The sequence below is a fragment of the Erpetoichthys calabaricus genome, chromosome 11 (genome assembly GCF_900747795.2).
Source record: "Erpetoichthys calabaricus chromosome 11, fErpCal1.3, whole genome shotgun sequence".
Classification (NCBI taxonomy): domain Eukaryota; kingdom Metazoa; phylum Chordata; class Cladistia; order Polypteriformes; family Polypteridae; genus Erpetoichthys; species Erpetoichthys calabaricus.
In genome coordinates, this window is record NC_041404.2 from 15106353 (window position 1) to 15127236 (window position 20884).

Below are 20884 nucleotides of genomic sequence, written 5' to 3' on the forward strand. Positions count from 1 at the left end.
CTGTGTGAAATTAAAATAAAAACTAGCCCACTTTAATATAAATAAAACATTTAGTTGTAACTTAGCAGCTTTAAAAAAGTAAACATAAAATTCCATTTCAGTGTGCGCTCATCCTCTTCAGGTTTACCTCTCAGTCAGCAATCAACTGAAGCACCTGAACATACAAAAAAACCTACATCAGCTCCGGGTCTGAAATTAATGTGTTTTTTTTTCTGAAAAATAATAGCCTATTAAATGCTATTGTTCTCACCTGTTTAATGTGACTTCTGTTTCTGAAGTCTCTATGTCGGGGCTGTACGATGTTACTTTGACCTTCACACAGAACTGCAGGCTCTCATGTGTGAGGCGGGAGCGATATTTGGACTTTATGAAGTTCATGCTTGAGAAAACTTGCTCACATAAGTATGTTGAGCCAAAGATGGACAGGACTCCAAATGCATATTTTTTCATGTTCATATACATTTCGGGAATGGCACTCCATGTTTCGAAAACAAGTTTGTCGGGTTTGGGGAGGTTTTCAATATCACTCCATTTGTGCTCTTTAGCGAGAGTAGCCTTCTGACGGGCGACTTCTTCAAGATCCGCTGTCAGGCATTTGAACTTGGACACCCATAAATTTTTATCCGCTATGTCGGCCAGTTCAATTTCTAGATCGGGCTTACTTACTCCTGTGAATGCGGATGTGTTCAGCAGGGATGGGTCGATGTCCAGGGGTGTGACGGAAGGAGAGAGTGTTTTTTTTCCTTTCTGAACTCACTGAATCTTTCTCTAAATGCAGCTTGCATTTTCTGAACAATTTCCCGTTTGTTTTTAAAGTCGGAGAATAGATGCTCTGATATTTTTATGAACGATTCTTTCATGTATTCTCCGTTTGTGAACGGCTTACCCCTCCTTACGATCTCTTGAGTTGCCACAAAACTAGCAGCTGTAGTTGACTGTGGAGAAGTGATCCACTTTTTGAAAGTATGTTTGCTCTGTTCAGCTTTCCGTTGCAGTTCCGAAATTGCTCTCTTTTGCTCATCTTCACTTCGGTATTTTTCAGTGAATACTGAGTGCTTGTTTCGAAAATGTCTTTCAACGTTACATTTTTTGTTGTTTGATAACTTATCGCCACATATTAAGCACACCGGTAAGCCAGCGTCGTTGGCGGTGAAGGCAAATGCTTCTGTCCACGCAGAATTAAACTGTCTATTTTCTTCTGAGATTTTTCTTTTTTGGGATTTATTCATGGTTAGTGCAGGGGTCGCACACTCCAGAAGCCACCTGCAGGTAAAGGCGAGGGCTATAGACGTAGATGTGATGCATATTTTAGTTGACAAATTATAAATAAATAAATAAAAATAAAAATTAGATGTTAAAGTGTATAACAGTAGTAGTAGTAGTAAATAAACACATATATATAAAAATACAAATTAAATTAAGAAATTGCCGTTATTCGTTTTCATGTTTTTTTTTGGTTTTTTTTGTCAAGGCCAAAGGGAGCCACTACAAGGAGGTTGAAGAGCCACATGTGGCTCCAGAGCCGCGGGTTGCTGACCCCTGCACTGTACTAATTCCCTTCATAAACACTTCAGTCTTGTCACCTCTTAATTTATTTTTGCTTAAACTGAAAAGGCTCCGCTCTTTTAATATTCCTCCTACCTCATTCCCTGTAGCCCTGGCATCAGCCTAGTCACGCTTCTCTGGACTTTTTCTAGCGCTGCTGTGTCCTTTTTGTAGCCCTGAGACCAAAACTGCTCACAGTACTCCAGATGAGGCCTCACCAGTGCAGTATAAAGCTTGAGCAGAACCTGTTTGTATTTGTACTCTACATGAGCAGTATTAGGGCGCTATATAACCTAACATTCTGATAGTCTTCTTAATGGCTTCTGAACACTGTATGGAAGCTGATAGTGTAGAGTCCACTACGTCTCCTAAATCTTTCTCACAACGTATACTCTCGATTTTCAGACCTCCCATTGTGTATTCAAACCTAATATTTTTACTTCCTACATATAATACTTTATGTTTACATACCTTTAAATTTCATGTGATACAAATCGGCCCTAGCCTAGCACTGACCCCTGTGGAACACCTCTCTTAACATCGGCCAATTCTGATAAGGTTCCTCGCACCATCACCCTCTGCTTCCTGTGACTGAGCCAATTTTGCACCCATCTGCACACCACACCCTGAACTCCTTCTTCATTTAGTTTGATATCATTATCAAATGTTTTCTGAAAGTCAAGATAAGTAATATCAGTATACTCCACTTTGATCATATCCAGTTGATGTTTGTCAGTCCAACATAACTGAATGTACTAAAGCCATGTTAGTTATGCCCAGAAATGCAAAATCATACTGCTGAAGGTAGAGTGCTTACTTTTTCACATGGGGTTGTGGGCGTGCCTATCCCAACAGTATGTGGAACAAGGCCGGAAACAACCTTGAAGGGGGCAACAATATCTAGAGTTGTGTGAAAATGTTAATGAACCCTTAAGAGTTTCCTAGATTCCTGCATGAAAGGTCCATAATCTTCATCCAAAACAAAAGTATATATAAAGGAAATCTAACACAGTTATGCATTGTTATATCTTTGTCCTCAGTGTTGCATTTTTACAGGTTTCCAACTCATTATTCTCCCCCTGGAGTCTGACTATTGTGTTTAACATACTGACTGACAGGCTGAATGCTCTGCTTATTCTGAAAATAAGAAAAGCTCTAGAAGAATCATCTGCCAATACACAACTTAATTTGGCCTTGGTTCAGTGTATTGAGTGTTACAATTCCAGTATGGCTACAGTGAAGAAAGTCCTCAAGTTTCACTAATCCCCCTCACATGCCTTTTGTTTTTGACCCTTTCTTGTGTGATTTATCTCTACAGCGGACTTTGGTGTATCTGCAAAAAACAATCAGACCCTACAGAGAAGAGATTCCTTCATTGGGACACCTTACTGGTCAGTATGTGGAAGTAATGGGCAGGAATGCCATTATATTAACCTTGTAATGTGTATGTATTCATTCCCTGTTAAAACGTATACAAGAAAAAATGTTAAACAGCACCTTGGAAGAAATGTAACTGATTAGGCAAGACTGCAAGCTTTCTCCAGTCACAACAAAGAAAAATCTTGAGTTTTTGCTTCATTGGTCTGTTGCTTTAATATTTGTGTTGACTGGGAAGATATTAATAATTTTTATAGAGCTTTCTAAACTCAAGTCCTGCAGTAGTGAGATGAATGTGTGCATAGTCTTCCTTAGTTAATAATTGTACAAGACCTTTCACTGTGAGTGGTAAAATAGACAGTTGTACAATAGAAAACTTGAAAATATGAGTCCAGTGGTGCTTAGACTGCATGGAGCTTCACTAGGAGTGTAAATTAAGACTTGCCTTCTGTTTAAACATGCTCACTTCATTATTTTTTCTTTTTAAGGATGGCTCCTGAAGTGGTGATGTGTGAGACTACTAAGGATACTCCATACGATTTCAAGGCTGATATTTGGTCACTGGGAATCACCCTCATTGAAATGGCTCAAATTGAACCACCACACCATGAGCTAAATCCCATGAGAGTCTTGTTAAAAATTGCCAAATCTGATCCTCCGACTTTAGAGCAGCCTTCTAAATGGTATGTTGGTCATTCCCAGGGTGTAGTGTCATTGTGACTATGGTCAAATACTGTAAGTGGTGGGATTATACAATATTTTGAGGCCAGGAAATTCAGTTTATAATTTTCTACTTAAGAGACATGCTTCTAAATGAGTTTTTGAACAATGTGTAAAATTAGAGTGAATAAAAATTATTTTTTCTTGATACAAATTAATGCAGAGAGTCAGCAGTGAAACAGGGAAACTGTTGAATGTTACTCCCTCTTATAGTGAAAGTCTTAAGAACAGGAACCAAATACAGAAATAAGACACGGGTGAACTTAACAGATCTTGTTTAGCATAGCATGCAGGTGTTGTGGTGTGCTGTGGTGTGGTGTGGTGTGGTGTGGTGAAGATGGATGGCAAGTCAGAAGGTCACCAGTTCACTCTTTGCCACTGACTTTCTTTGTGACCCTGGAAAAGTCACTTAACTTGCTCATGCTCAAGTTGTTTTGTTTTTTTTTTTAAATAAAAAAACAAGCACATGTAACAAAGCTTTTAACTTTATATAAAGTACTTATCGAAAGACACTGTATAATCTTTTTTTTTGTGTAATTTAAAAATACTGTTTCTCTAGCATTAAAGTAATATTCATTTCCAGTTTTAAAATTAAATAAAAAAATAGAATGTTATTACAAACTGTTAGTGGGGTACAAAAAAGATTTTAAAGGAATACTGAACAATTTTTACTTTTATTAATATGTTACTTACCCTGTGTGAGTGAGAAATAGTTTTAATCTCATGTTTTCATGCAGAACGGAGATAAAAAATTGAACAGAAGGCTATGGTGACTAACGTTGGACACTTGGCAAGCAATATCTAAACAGTTCATAAAAAAAATCTGACATATTAAAATATATATATATATATCATTTTTGGGTGGAATATTCCTTTAATACCAATAGTAACAGTCTTCCTTTACATATGGAGTTCCTAAATATTTGCACAGCCTGGATTGAATAGTTAAGCAAAACCTAGCTAGCTCTTGAAATTAGTTTTTACGTGCCAAACTTGTATATCTGTCAGTTTATCTGTCATTTTCATCACATCTCAAATCTATTAATTTTTCTGCTTCTGGATATGCATTCTATTGTCTGGCTAATTATACATTTCAGGTCACAGGAATTCAAGGCTTTCCTTAAGAAGTCCCTGGACAAGAATCCTGAGGTTCGGCCAAGTACAGCAGAGCTACTGGAGGTAACAACCACTCTGAGCCTCCCTGCTGTCTTCCTCTTTTTCCATTTTAATAACATCCTGTTATGTGCAGCATAGTGAAGCTCCCTGGCTTTTGTTTTATGAGCACAGGCCATCAGTAAAAGTGCATGATTTACTTTTTTTTCTTCTGTGAGCATTCTGCGTATTTAACTTGATTATTATTACTTCATATTTAAATACATCTCAGTATCTTGCCAAGTTTTTGTGATGTAACATGCCTGATGGTCAGGGTTTATCAGTTTCCTTTGTTAGTGTTACTGTGAAAGGAGTCATTAACGCAGGATTATGTGTCCATAACTCATTTTTAATCTGGTAAACTGGATTCGGTTGTCTATGTTTGAAGAATGCTAGAACTGAACCAGAGTTACCAGACTTGTGGATTGGCCGTATATACTGCAGGTCAAACTTTTCATCGGTTTGTTGAAGGTGAATACTTGTAGTTAGAAAACACGGAGTTAATTTATGCATTAAGCAGTGTTAATTGTATCTTGTATGTTAGAGTGTCACATGGATAGCTTTACATGATCTAAGTAATTTGAATTCAGAATTATTACACCATGTACTTGCACTTCAAATTTAGGTAACAATTGTGTGGATATCATGAAACACAAAAACACCAAATCTTCTCAAACCTACTTAGCACAATTTGGTGTCATTGGGTCATGAAGATATTTCCAGTAAGTAGCATTTGGCAGAAGACAGATAACAGGGTGCCAGTCCATCTCTCTCACACATACACACATTCAAAGAGCCATTTTGCTAGTTAATATAACAGGTATATGTTTAAGGGTATAGGAAGAAACCAGAGGGCCTAGAGGAACACCCAGACAGATATAGGGAGAACTTGCAAAAAATATGGACAAACATTCGTCTATATGGACAAAGACTGGGTTTAGGATTCAATTCCAGTATGCTGGATCCATGAGGCAACTATGCTGCACCATCTGCCTGATTTAGTTTTATTCATCCACCCATCCATTTACTCTCAAACCCATTTAATCTATCTAAAGGTCACAAATTGTTTATTCCAGCAGAACAGGCACAAGGAAGAAACCATCTCCAAACTGGGTGCCAGTTCGTTTGATTAATTTCATTTCATTTACTTATTTTATTATTGTTATTTTACTATCTTTCTTTTACATTTTGATGCAGCATTGTTTAAATTCACATAGTAAGCTGTAATGCTTTCGTTTTGCCTTGGCAAGTCATTGTTCCAGTGCTATGCAGCATTAAACATTAGTCCATATCCAGGGAAGTGCAGACATTCAGTATGACGCTGGGAGTCTTAACTGTGCTCAGTTTTTAGAGTTATATCATCCTGTCGCAGTGTTTCATTCCTTGTATTGCATGTGACTCAGTACCCAAGGTACTTTACCATTGACCACATATTCTTATTTTTTCACAGTATACGCATGTGATTTAAAGAAATCTGGGTCTGCTTTTCCCCCTGCACAGTGACAGGATTGAAATATTCTAAAAGACCAGAACTTTATTTTAAAGTCTATATAAATTTCAAGCCTTATTCTAATAAGGTTGCATTTCCTGGTATTGGATTGATTTAAAAAAGCATTTGTCAAGAATTGTACAACTTCTAGAATTAAATATCGGTACATTCCTTTTGTGACCTCTTCTAACTTTTTCCTCGGTATGTTTCTGTCTTTTGGTACATATCCATCATGCATACTCATTACACTTGCTCTCAAGTGTTAAAATTCAAAACATCATACAGTGTTGAGGAGTGATGTCTGTCTAGATTATGCCATTTCCCCCATACTTCCTGCTTTATTATAATCAACAGTAATCTGTGCCTCATACAGTGTAGTACGGTTGGGAATCAAGCTAAAGTTAGAAAATGTGATTTATTAGACAATGGAACGAACCTTAACAAAACAGTTAATGTCATTTCTCAATGTAGATTCCACCCTTCTCAATGCACTTGCGCCACCTGCATGGAAGTGTCTGGATTCCAGCAGAATAAAAAGTTTTGTCTTGTCCTGGAAAGCATTTTTGCACCGCTTTCTTCATGTCGTCACCTGTCTTGAATCAATGACCTCCCAAATGTTTTTTTAGCAGTACAGAAAGGTGGAAATCACACAGTCCCAAATCTTGCAAATAAGCAGGTTGTGGCAATACCTGAAACTTCAGTTTCTCCAGACAAGCCTTGGTGTTCTTAGCAGTGTGTCATTGTCTTGCAGCAAAAGGACTCCTTGAGACAGAAGACCCCACCACTTGGATCGAATAGCAGGCTTCACATTTGTCTCCAGCGAGTCACAGTAACTTGCACTAGTGACTGTAGTACCCGGGTACTCTGCATGTAGTGTTCGACAATAACTCGGGTGCACGAGTGGTTGTGAGGACAAGACAAAACAAAACCTTTTATTGTGCTGGAATCCAGACACTTCTAGGCAGGTGGCACAAGTGCATTGAGAAGGATGGAGACTGCATTGAGAAATATCAGTTTTGTTAAAGTTCATTCCATTTTCTGATAAATCTAACTTTAGCTTGACTCCTCCTTGCATTTCACTGTGCTTTTCCTTCACCTAATGTTCTAATTCATCACCTCTTAAGTTTGATTTGGTCCCAAGTATTTATACTTACATTTCCCTCAGTACTCAGTCCTCCTCCACTAACTACTGCAGCTCCCCACAGAGTTGTGTGCAGTGTCTCCAGGCAGCACAGAGAAACGCTTTGCAACAGACAGCAATATATGAAATATAAATGTATAACCTGCCTGGTCTTTAGACCAAAATACCCATTAATAACTTTTATAAATATTACAAAGAAATTCTTTATCAGTCCAGTCCTTTTCAGACTATTGGTTCTTCCATTTTTCAACCCTTGTATCGTGTGTTATGGTACAAGGATGGAATAAGCCCAGACGGGCCACTACAACAGTGCAGGGCAAGTTCATATACAGTACACCATCACACATTCGACTTGTCAGTTAATCTAATGTAACCCATCTTTGGGATTTTAGAGGAAAACCCACATAAACATGGGGGAGAATGTGTATACCCTACAACAGTGTACCTAGGTCGGGATTTGACCCCAGTGGTAAACAATTTGCCACATTGTAAACTACTCAAAACTATTAAAGGAACACTTTGAAAACACATCAGATCTCAATGGGAAAAAAAAATCCTCCATGATAGCTATACAGATATGGACTGGGTAATATGTTAGGAACGAAAGGATGCCACATCATTTGATGGAAATGAAAATCATCAACCTACAGAGGGCTGAATTCAGACACCCCAAAAATCAAAATGAAAAAATGATGTGGCAGGCTAGTCCTTTTTGCCGAAATTTCATTGCAGCAACTCAGAATCGTACTCAGTTGTTTGTATTGTTTCTATTGTGCTTGTATGTATGCCTGACAATGTCGGGATTGCATGCTCCTAATGGGACGACGGATGGTGTCCTGGGGGATCTCCTCCCAGATATGGACCAGGGCATCATTAAGCTCCTGGACAGTCTGAGGTGCAACCTGGTGGTGTCGGATGGACCGAAACATAATGTCCCAGAGGTGTTCTATTGGATTTAGATCAGGCAAGCATGGGAGCCAGTCAATGGTATTAATTCCTTCATCCTCCAGGAACTGCCTGCATACTCTCACCACATAAGGCATTGTCGTGCACCAGGAGGAACCCAGGACCCACTGCACCAGCATAGGGTCTGACAATGGGTCCAAGGATTTCATCCCGTTACCTAATGGCAGTCAAGGTGCCGTTGTCTAGCCTGTAGAGGTCTGTGTGTCCCTACATGGATATGCCTCCCCAGACCGTCACTGACCCACCATCAAATCAGTCATGCTGTACGATGTTACAGGCAGCATAACGTTCTCCACGGCTTCTCCAGACCCTTTCACATCTGTCACATGTGCTCAGGGTGAACCTGCTCTCATCTGTGAAAAACACAGGGCGCCAGAGGTGGACCTGCCAATTCTGGTATTCTATGGCAAATGCCAATCAAGCTCCACGGTGCCAGGCAGTGAGCACTGGGCCCTCAGGCCACCCTCATGAAGTCTGTTTCTGATTGTTTGGTCAGAGACATTCACACCAGTGGCCTGCTGGAGGTCATTTTGTAGGGCTGTGGCAGTGCTCATCCTGCTCCTCCTTGCCCCAAGGAGCAGATACCGGTCCTGCTGATGGGTTAAGGACCTTCTACGGCCCTGTCCAGCTCTCCTAGAGTAACTGTCTGTCTCCTGGAATCTCCTCCATGCCCTTGTGACTGTGCTGGGAGACACAGCAAACCTTCTGGCAATGGCACGTATTGTTGTGCCATCCTGGAGAAGTTGGACTACCTGTGCAACCTCTGTAGGGTCCAGGTATCACCTCATGCTACGGTAGTAACACTGACTGCAGCCAAATGCAAAATTATTGAAAAAACAGCCAGAAAACACGAGGAGCAAAAATGTCCGTGGCCTCCACCTGTTAAACCATTCCTGTTTTGGTGGTTGTCTCATTGTTGCCCCTCTAGTGCACCTCATGTTAATTAAATTAACACCAAAGCAGCTGAAACTGATTAACAACCCCCTCTGCTACTTAACTGACCACATAAATAGCCCAGAAGTTTCATTGATTTGATGCTATACTCTGATTAAAAAGTGTTCCTATAATTTTTTGAGCAGTAAAATTTATATTTATCTGTATTTAACAAAATAAGTTTTTGTAACATTGGTTGCAGTTGTGTTGTGGTTGTTAACAGGAAATCAAGTTTAAATTAGAGGTGAAATAGTTACAAATTTGGTGGCACAATGGCTTAGTAAATGGATGGATGGCACGAGTCAGTCTGAAGAGATAAAGTGCAACAGAAGTCACCTGTGGCCTCTCTGGTTTGTAGTTTCCACTATCAACTGGACTTTAGCGTCATTTGAAATCTGTAATACGCATAAAGCCTATGGATGTTACAATTCTTAATTTACAGTGTCTTCTCATTGGTAGCATTTGGTTTTCAAGTTTTGTTTATCTGTTCATATTCTAAACTTATCATTCATTTGGGTTTTGAGCCTGTCGTTTACTGCAGCAGTGAGCTTAAGTCACCTTAGAGCGCACAAAATCTCTACTTGTATGCACAGTATGCCTATCGAGAAAGCTGTTAAGTTAACCTTCATGTGTTTGAGATGTGGTAGGAAACAGGAATAGGCCCCTGTGGACGTTTGAGGCATCAGCAGTAAAGATTACATGCATCTACTGCCCTAAATAAAAACTTCATATTGTACAAATTGGTCATAAAATGTTTTTTGCTCCCAATAACTGTGAGGGGTTGTGGAAATGAAGGATAGATTAGGTAAGCTTTACCATTACAAAGTACAAGTAAAACTTTTTAAGATTTTGTTTAAGCTCTGTGTCCTTCCAAATATTGTTAACAGTGCACCCCCTTGGCAGCTGACAACCAATTATTAATGAGAAAGTTAAAGGTGAAACTCGCCACCAAAGAGCCTGCTGGATGCAGTGAAAATACAGACAAATGTGCATGCGTGGCTTTGCTCATCTGACCTGGCAGAGTGGGCATGTTGGAGTTGGTCATTGTGCAGCTTTTTGCTGAGTTGTGATATTGCATAAACAGACTGCTGGAGAATCTCCAGATAGCCTCAGCTGCTTTATATGATAGTAAACCAGCGGATGTCCTGGAAGGAAACTTTTTTCTTCTATTCCTAAGACTTTGTTGAATTCAACAGGATTTCCTAAAGGAAGCAGAAGTGTTTGAGGGGTCAGACACGATTTGGTGTTTTTCTGATTGGAATGAACGATACATTACAGAATAAGCAAGCCTCTGTGTTAAATCATTTTTAACATTTCAGAAAATAACCTCTTTTGGAGTTTTTATTAATTATCGGATATACTAGTATCTTAGTTTCCCAAGATGAATGAAAATTACATGTGTATTGGGATGTATCAGCCAGTGTGCTGATAACCTTTTTTAACACAAATATTTGTAGCACAACATTCAAATGAAGCTGGTGCACAAAAGAATAACATGTAATGTTAACAGTATCAGCAGTGGATAGGGAAGCAGTTTTGATGGAATGAGACAATAGGAGCTTTTTAAACTGTAGACCGATAATTTAACAAAAAAAATTTGAACATGAGCATCAGTAGGTTTTTGTGCCCTAGGAACCAAGTTACCCAAACTGTTATATAACATTTCAGTAATTAGTACTGCCCTGATGCTGATCTTTAAATTAATAAAATAGGTCATTATGATAGCAATTGAGAAGAAGAATTCATAATTAATTGTAGAATTATGGCATCTGAGGGTTCCTCTAGGGTGCCTCTTGCATGATTTGGCTCAAAAACTAATCAGCACATCATCAGCTCATAACAGATGTGTTAGCTCTAGAGCGTCCTCAAGAAACTGTGACACAAGGACACACACCCATCATCAAGATATCGATATTTTTGGTATCACGGGACTCTAAAACTTCAATATGTGAAAAACCAGAGATCTAAATTTTTGACGAATCTAAAGCTTTCGTTCCTCATAGACGATAGGTTGGTGCGGGGGGGGACTCAAAGCAAAAATAGGATAACCCACCCTTCATAGTAAGTCAGTGTTATTATAATTCATAACTTGAACACAAGGAGACAAGTCCAACGTTTGTTGTTCTGGACACATGAAGATACAGATTTTTGTAAATATGGAGTGTTTTTTGTTTGCAAATGATACCTCAGTGCAGTGAGAACCTTGGACGATTGTTGCACCCTCATCCATTTTTTTTCAACCTATTTATATCCATGATCCCTGGAGTGAGAACTCATCTTGAAAGTATCAAGTGCAACCTTCATAAGGTGTTTCGACAGTCCATAACATGGGTACTCTCAACCACACATTCGCTCATACTAAGTTAGGTTACACAAACTGTTAGTTTTATAACACCCTGTGTTAAAAACGTAGGTTGCTTTTACATCAAAATACGGTCATTTTTGGCTGTTGTATTAAATTTTAAATCTACATCAGCCAAATATAATGGAGTGTGGGATCACGTGTGCTACCACCTTTGTGCCCAGTGTTGCTGGGATATGTCCTAGCCTCTGTGACCCAGAACTAGATAAGCAAATTAGAAAAGGAGTTAGTACTAGGCATTTCCAGCTTAATGATTTGTTAGTTCTATGAAACTTTATATTGGAAATAAAGCAGAATACAAAATATACATTAATATTTTATAATTTGTTGACTTGTCACTACCTCTACCTGTGTTGCAGAAATTGATTTACTTCTTTCTTGCTTTATGGCCTTTTGCCTTTGCTGGCCTGACAGAAGTGTATTCTGTTGGGACAGGTGGCCTGTCAGAATCTTGCTGTGCTTTGTCATTTTGATCATCTGTTCCCTTCATTTTTGGCTTCTTGGCTTGGAGAAGGTTTGTTAAAACATGCATGCATATTTATTAATTATCTTAAAATGTAATAAACAATCTCTGAAGTAAAGCTTAGAACATTAGTGACTTAAAGGTGAGAAAATAGTAGCACAGCTTGTTTTCATATTTTAATTTACTCTTAACAATGGTTAATATTTTTACATAATCTTCTAAAATAGCATCCCTTTGTGAGTCAAGTGAACACAAACAAGCCCCTGAGAGAACTGGTAGCAGAGGCAAAGGCTGAAGTTATGGAAGAAATTGAAGATACAAGAGATGCAGAGGATGGTAACACTTCGGTAAGGTTTCATTCTTTTAAATTTAGAGCATTCGTAGTGGCCTGTTGTGGAGCCAAATTTAGAATAAAGCCCTTCCTTAGCCAAGAATGAGGTAGTAATCATGAGTCACGTACTGCTGTGTTAGTGTGCGTCACTCTAAGTCATCCTGATGTAGTTCTGTGCTAACAGGCTGCTAATTTCAAAGCTGTTGTCTCCTGTGAAATGAGGCAAGTGACAAGTAAGACCAGACCTCTCTAAGGGTGTCCTCATACTCCATTTAGCTTCTTCATGGTTCAGTGTAGAATGACAGCAATTTCTGCTGTATAGTCATAGCAAAGGTATCTGTTTTATACCCCCAGCTTGCTGCGATGAATTCAAGAATTTTTACATTGTCATTCTTTACTTCAAATAATAGTAGTAGTATTGTCACATGTACTGTACAGCAGCACATTGACATTCTCTGGTACCATGATATACAAGAATGTATTAAAATACATAGCTCCATTTTATCTAATAGAAAACACTGATCACCTTACCAGATGTATTTGTTATTCCCGTTTCCAGACCACTTTTTCATTTTATCTTCCAGTTCCAGAAACCTATGAAGAAAACCCTGAGGAAAACTCTAGTATAGCTAGTTAACCTCGTCTGAGAAAGGCGTCACAGAAGAGTGTTAATTTCCTCACTGAAAGCTAGTCAGATGAATTATATACTGTACAGTAGAGTGTATAGGAATTTGTTTGCAAGTGCCTTTTACTATACTTACAAAGAATTTAGAATGAAGACGATGCAGCAGAAACATACTAGAATGTGCATGTCTGGATGGCTAATGACATAAGCTGGAACAAATAAATTAATAAATAAATGCATGAAAGGAAACATTTTGCTGAAAGTTTAAAAAATTGACAGACTGAATTAACTGAAAGTGCAGTCTAATGACTGGTAAACTGTTGTAACGCTGTATTTTCCTCATTGAGATCAATAGTACAGTATCTATTTATCATGCATTGCCTTGTTTTTTGGTTTGCTCTATGGTGCCTTCTCTGTCTATCCAGTGTGTTGTTGTAGTTAAGAATTTGGACTTCAAACCCCCTAAGGTTGTGGCTTCAAAATATGCCACTTATACTGTGTGACTATGAGCAAGTCGTTTCACCTGCCATAATCCAACTGAAAATAAGTAAAGAAATGTGTTTCATGTGGGTAGAGTAAAGTGAAAGTGAAAATACCAGGAAAAAAAAATACAAGGAAGCAGAATTTTTTTTTTAAACTGAAAAACATGTCTTTCAGTGCTTTGAATTGGAAACTGCCTTTCACTGTCTATTTGGAATGAGAAAGAGTTGGCAAATTCCATAATTTGTAACCTCCGACACAAAAACATGCACATTGTCCAACTGGTTGCTCCATTCAAGGTGACCTTGAAATGTTCATGCAACATGTATTTCAAACACTTGCCCTTATTTCTGTTTCTTATGGTTCATTATAACCTTTACTGTGCTGGATTTAGCTGCAGGCATCTCTGAAAGATTGGATTAATGGGTTCTCAATTAAAAACTCAAAAAAAAAAAAAAAAAAATCTCAACTTCCTTATACGATATATTGAGTTCCTTCCACATTCACCATTTATAAAGCATAGTTACAATGGAATTAAGAACTATGATACAGTCAATGTTCCACTGCTTACCTAAAACTTACCTCATCTTCATTCTTTTCAGCCCACAGATGCTAAAGATCCATCTGAGCATAGTCAGACAAGTTTTGAAGGGGATCCGCCATCAGAGACACACCTGAACAAGAAATTAAATGGTGTCAAGATTTCTGACAATCCTCCATCCAAGGACCCATCTGATCGAATTTCAGATGAAGGACTGGGCAGCAGTGACTCTGACAAAACAGAGAGTGAGAAGTCCTTAAAGACCAGCAGCTCAGACTCGGGAAACGAAGATGGTAAAACTACTCCAACCAATGAGCGGCTTTCAAGGCCACTATCTGAGGAAGCACCTCCCTTGTCTACCATGAATGAAAAGAAGCCTTGCAAAGACTCACTATCAGAGAGTCCAACTAATAAGCCAGAGGACCAAGTGGATGGAAGTTCAGAGAAAGGATATGCAGAAAACAGGAATTCAATGGCTGACATGTCTCTTGATAGGTCAAATCGTTATTCGGACTGTGGCAGCATGTCTGCTTCAGAGAGTATGGATCTTAGCCTGAACTTGTCAGGAGACATTTCCATCAACAAGGAGACTGGATCAATTTCCTTAAGGGTGAGAGAAAGTGATCTAGGCAAAAAACAACACGCACCACATTTATTATATTATTTAATTTTAAAATCACTTTACTGGGTATTACACAACCACATTATATCATTAATATATCATCTTAGTCAGAAATTTTAAATATTTCCAAACTTTGTCTTGAGATAGATATATAAGCATAAAGAAAGGATCTAAGAGTGTACTGGGAGTTGAAAAAGAAAAGACATAACCAAGAAAGAAAAAAGGTAGACATGTTTTGTAGAATAGCTGGGCAAATCCCAATGGAGTAAAAAAAAAAAAAATGTTCCCAGTTGTGGGTCACGCAGAGTTCTTCCATTTGATTAAGTTTATTTGGCAAGTAATCACTGAAGGCATATTAAAACTTGTCCAGTATATAAAGCCAAAACAGCCAAGGGAAGACTGGAGCTCGATGGTACCTCTCATTAGTGGGAGTATATGTTGTATAGTTTTATGTTGTATTAGTCCGTGTCTGACAAAGCAAGGAGAGGAATGTTTTCTTTGAAGCTGTAGTTTGAAGAAAGTGTGTAACAGTTGTTATTGATTGAGACTGCTCTCATTAAAACTGATATAATTCAAAGTGGCATTTGCTGTACGCAAGGCCAAGATGAATATGAAATGTAATGTGATACGGTGGTTGTGCCATTTTAAGTAATCCATTTGATTAGTTTGCACTCGTTGGCACACAACACAGTAAGCTTTACAATTGTAAAGATCCATCCCAGAAACACTAAAACTGTGAGACCAGGTCACAGTGCAGAGCAGAATGTGTAAAAAAAAAAAAAAAAAATATAAAACATAACATCCTATTAACGCTAATGCTGCGTTTCTTGTTAAACATTCTTCATTCTTTTTTAAACTACTAATACATTGAAAACTTCAGATAAAGGCTTTGCTTTTCTTCTGTAAGAAGTACAGTACTGTTAATAAATGGGATGAACTGTGAAGTAATGGAAATATGTGATATGTAAAATCTCTAGGTTTATTGTCCATACTGTATTTTTCCAGCTATATTTGAATTCAGCTGTGGTTCAGAATTAGGTCTTTGTTTTTCTCAGACCAGATCTGATGGCACTCTGGCTCTCGTTCTGGCCTCTCTATTCAGCCTTGTCATTACTTTTCTATGAAGTTATTGTTGTGAACCTGTTTTGGCTGCGTATTAACACTTGTTTCCAGACTTTTATTAAAAATGCTTCTCATTGTTTGACCCTTCATGTTCCCCTTACTGCATACTACAGAAATCTGCATGGTGCACACTGAAACAGTTTTATTTTTTTTTGTTTCCGTTAGTTCTAAATTGAACTTAACTAAGGTCATTGCAGACCTACTGCGTCTTGCTGCTTTCCCTAAATATTGAGATGTTCCTTGATGAAGAGATTGTGTGCATTAGTGTCTTTATATTCACTTGGTTTCTTTGAAATTGTTATTGATTGCATTTGGTTGATTCTCTGAGTGTGTTGCTGTATATGAGGGGTTCTTCTTTGTGGCCATGTTACCAGGATAGCATTCTTCCTTCCACATCCCTGAATTGCATTAAGTGGGCTTGAGACTGCTATGCAACTTTTTAAGCTCATCCAGAGGACGTGTATAATGGTCAATGTAATTGGTTGTTATCATCTGTTTTCTGTGTTCCCTTTTCACCCACATACATATGCCTTTGACCCATTCATGGTGGAATTTGATGCCGAAGCTGGGGCTCCTCTTTGTCTGTTTTATTGTGTGTTCTGTGTCCTTTGGGTTTGATGGAAAATTATGTTGTTAAATGGAGAGATATTATTTTGACTTCTTTTTATGAAGTTTTGGGTGTACTTTATTTTAATCTGTGCACTAAATAGTCTTTTACATGTCTGTTGTAGAGAAAACCAGTGAATGTGAGGAAATGTGGCTATGAATATAGTGATATATTAGAAAATTAAACTATATTGACCGTGGTTTAACCGTCTAATTATCTGTAAACATAGCCCATGAAACAGGCATTTTGAAAATGAACAAATTCCTTCTCAGACCATATAAAACTGAGTTGGAGTCCCACACCCAGTAAAAATACAACGCCTGCATTTACACTCCACACGTTGCCTGATGTTTGGCTGAAACACCCACCCGCTGCTTCCAGGGCACCAACATATCACACAATTCTGTGATTCAAGTTCCATCCAAACTGCATTCAGCCATATGTACAGATGACTGTTGTGTTAGTCAAAGGCGGGCGTGGAGGAGTTCAGCAGCAATGTCATTATAGGAGGGAAATGGAAATGTGCGCTGCAGGACCCTCACAAAGACCAGTTATACACATACTGTACAGTAAAACTGAGCTACACTGACTCCATTATGGAGACTCTCACTAACTTGCATTAATGGTTAAATTGATTTTATACTGTTGTCAGAATTTTAGTGACCAATCTTTAAAAATAAGTAATACATAATATTCAAATAATAGTTTCCCAAACTACATAACATTTTAAAAATAGTCAAGTATATATTGTTTTATTTTTTTATGCACAGCTGATAACACAAGACCTATTTAATAAGTTCAGCTTTAATATTGCAGAATTTCATCCAGATCTTTCAAGTTAAACCTGTAGTCTTGTTTATGTGTCTTGTTTATGTGGAATGTATGGCATGAAGAGATTTTTGTAACAATGATTATCGAGAGTGTATGTGTTTTTTTTTTCCCCCCCCCTTTCTTATTGACTAAATTTTTTTTGGGGTATGGATGGCGGCTCAGTGCTGTTTCCTCCTGGATCCAGTTTTTCTGAGATTGAATCCCATGTCTGGTCACTCTGTGTGTGGAGATCCCATGTTCTGTTCTCTCCATATTTAAAGGTGTTTTTCTCCAGGATCTCTAGATTTTCCACCTATGTATAACCCAGAGTAATGGGTGTGTGATGGTCTGGTACAACGCTCTGGGGTTCTTCCTGCCTTGCACAGTGTGATGCTAAGATATACTCTGCCTTGCAGTTACAATGAGTTGTACCAAAGAGGTTTCAGAATTTATGTTAGTATTAAAATTGGCACAATGCGATTTATCCTTAAATAAGTAAAGTAGAATATAGAGGTGTTCTTTAACTGATGCACACTTATGGAATCTCTCATTTGTGGCAGATTTCCATTTTTTGAGGCTAAAGCCCAAGGTCAAATCTTGGCCCTGTCACTTTCTGCAAAGCCTTGATTGATGTTGACTGTTTTAATTTCAGAACTCCAGACTTATCAACAAGACCCTTAAACGTACAAGAAAGTTTGTGGTGGATGGAGTGGAGGTCAGTGTCACCACTTCAAAGATCATTGGGGATGATGATAAGAAGGATGAGGAAATGAGATTCCTCAGGCAAGTAAACACTTTTTTACTCATGATTTTTTAGATGTTTAGTTTTGGCCAGTTGAGCTTTTGTCTAGGTTTCAAAATATTACAAAAAAATGTATACTTTCTGTGCAAAGACGAGGAACAAGAAAGCACATCACCTATACACTGACTGCAGCAGTGAGAAAAGAGTATTCATTATATCCAGCTAACTCAGTTAAATAACAATTGCATTCCATATACCATTCCAAGCTACAATACCTACCTTAGGAGGCTAATGCCTTATTCAGTAGGCTACTGGGGTGCCAACCTCTGTGATAATTAACTGGACCTCATTGTCAGTTTGACGTGGCACTTTAAGTCATACACTCCTTACATTTTTCAAACAAGGCACAACAATGATGAACTGCAGTTGGAACCTATAGACCTATTAAAATCTTTAGTACTGCTTCCTAAACACAGTGTTCCTGATATTAAAATGCTGTCCCTCTTAGCCTTCAGTTGCTTAGGTTTCTTAAAAAGAGGTTTTCTACATGGAAACAACTGGGCGAACTGCCAACAGTGGCCATGAGAAGAGATAAAAAGATGAGTCACTTGACGCCCACTTTGGTGTATAATTAGAAAAACCAAATAACCCGTCCAAAAGCATATGGATGCTCATTTTTTGTGTCGCCTGTTATTTCATAATACAGTGTACTGATGACTGAGCTAAACAAAATAATCATCCAGTTCTTGAGTTGGTGTTAGCTACCTAGTAAAGGAAGCCATTTGTTTAAGAAATGCTTTGTGCTTAATTTTCAGATTGCCTGTTTAATATCTCCACCTAGAGGTGGGCTTATGGAACTGCTGCTGACCTACATGCACATTTCTGTGGGCCACACCTTGTACATTTACTGGAGGTGTTTCTAAGTTCAGCTTTAGATAATACTCTGAACTCATGCTGTGGTCTTCATGGAGAGCCAGCTGATCCTTTGACTCTTGGTTGCTTTGTATGACTCAATAAACCTTTTTCTGAGCTCAACTCAATGTCTAGAAAGTTTCATTTTGCCAAAATAATGTGCATTTGTTTATTCCATTAACACATACCAATGGCTATTTTTTGGCAATATGAGTGAAGTTCCATTTATCCAATCCATTATCAAACTTGTCAAGCTGTATTAAGGACCTGAAGTTTTTTCAGTTTTTCTAATCTTCACATACTCTATATGCATCAGAGAAAAAGATGTACGTGGAATACATGCAAACTCCATGCAGACAACGAGTAGGCCTAATTTCAAATCAAATCTATGAAGTTATGAGGTAGCAGTTTTAACCACACCACCATGCCACATTATTAAGTTTCATATTTACAATTGAAACATCATCAAGGCCCTTCTCTATCTCACACACTGCAGTATTTCATAAAAGCTACTCATAACAGTCTGATATGCAAAGATTGCTGGTCTAAATCTCAGTGTACTTGTGTATCTGATGCTAGGCCGTAGCTTCCTGCTCTGTTTGTCAGCTTCAAGCAACAGGGGTTTTGAATTTGAAGTTGTCTAGAATGGATTATATCAGAATTTTTATAATGACAGAAGCTGACATTGAGACAGCTCACTTTCAAAAACAAAATGCCATAATTTTCATCTTACTATGTTTAAAATGAATCTGTGTATCTATATTATGCTTTTTATATCCAGATACATCTACATAGCACAAATATTATATGTACATACTATATAGTGTATGTAAGTAGAATCTTCAGTATAAATCATTTGTGTGAGAGTACTGAGATGTAAGGATGATGGTTTGATGGAAGCTTATCTGAATTTGGCACTCTGTACAGGCGGCAAGAGTTGCGTGAGCTGCGTCTTTTACAAAAAGAAGAACACCGTGCCCAAGCTCTACTGAATGCCAAGCTGGACCAGCAGAGAGAGCAAATGCTGCGCCGCTTTGACCAGGAAATGAATGTAGGTACAGAATTATTAGCATAAGTCTATGTAATTTCCCATAAGATCCTGAAGTCTTTTGTTTCTGTTTGAACACTTGCATTCTTCAGGACTGCACCTGAAGGTGGACTGTCCTCCACAAAATCTATGAAGGGTTTTTCTTACTTTTCTCTTTGGTTCATGTAGTTGTGTTGTTAGTGTTGACTATTTGTAACTGGTAATAAAACGTACTGTTTAGGTTTCTAATTTTTGCAATAATTTTCATTGAGCCTCCATGAATTTTTTTCTCTTCATCAGTACGTCACTCTATTGTTCTTGGCAGTGTAATAACATTTCTGCTCATAAGTGGAATTGTATATAAAATTGTTGAAAAGCAGGAATTAAACAAGTATTAAGCGTGCACACGCAAACTATACAATAAGCTAATGCTTATAAATTGCTGGTTGCTGACATGATACAGGAAACACCTTCAGTATAGACTACATTGTCTTACATTCTGGAAAGGAACTGTGCTGGAAGGAGCAAACACTATTCTTCCATTTTGAGAATCCTTAATCTTGTGTTTTGTTGAGGGTACACACCAATACAGAATCTCCCTGGAGTGCTTAGTTAGTTTGAAAAGTGGTTACTGGGACAACAATGGAATAGGATTAACATTTATATCATTCTCTATACAACATCTACTGACCACCCAATCAATATGGATGGAGTGGGACATTGTTATCCAGGAAGCTTCCACTACCATCAGGGAAAAATGCCTCATCACAGAACGAGTTTTGTGTTTACTGGTATTTATATTTCCTTCTAAGAGACTTATTAGGTGTAATCTATGCAAGAAAAAAAATGACACCTCACACCATAACAGAACATTCAGAATCTTTCACTGTGACAAATAAGCATTTTGGTGTATACAT

General features: G+C 38.1%; 1 protein-coding gene across 1 annotated transcript in view; it reads left to right on the plus strand.

Annotated features, from left to right (window-relative positions):
* The window catches only part of stk10 (serine/threonine kinase 10), a 130366-nt gene that overhangs the window by 93737 nt on the left and 15745 nt on the right, over positions 1-20884 (plus strand). Inside the window, exons 5-11 of the mRNA XM_028812731.2 lie at positions 2864-2936; positions 3411-3605; positions 4740-4821; positions 12376-12495; positions 14187-14735; positions 17939-18069; positions 19868-19991. Of these exons, the coding sequence (XP_028668564.2) occupies positions 2864-2936; positions 3411-3605; positions 4740-4821; positions 12376-12495; positions 14187-14735; positions 17939-18069; positions 19868-19991 (1274 nt within the window). The remainder of the gene's footprint in view (positions 1-2863; positions 2937-3410; positions 3606-4739; positions 4822-12375; positions 12496-14186; positions 14736-17938; positions 18070-19867; positions 19992-20884) is intronic.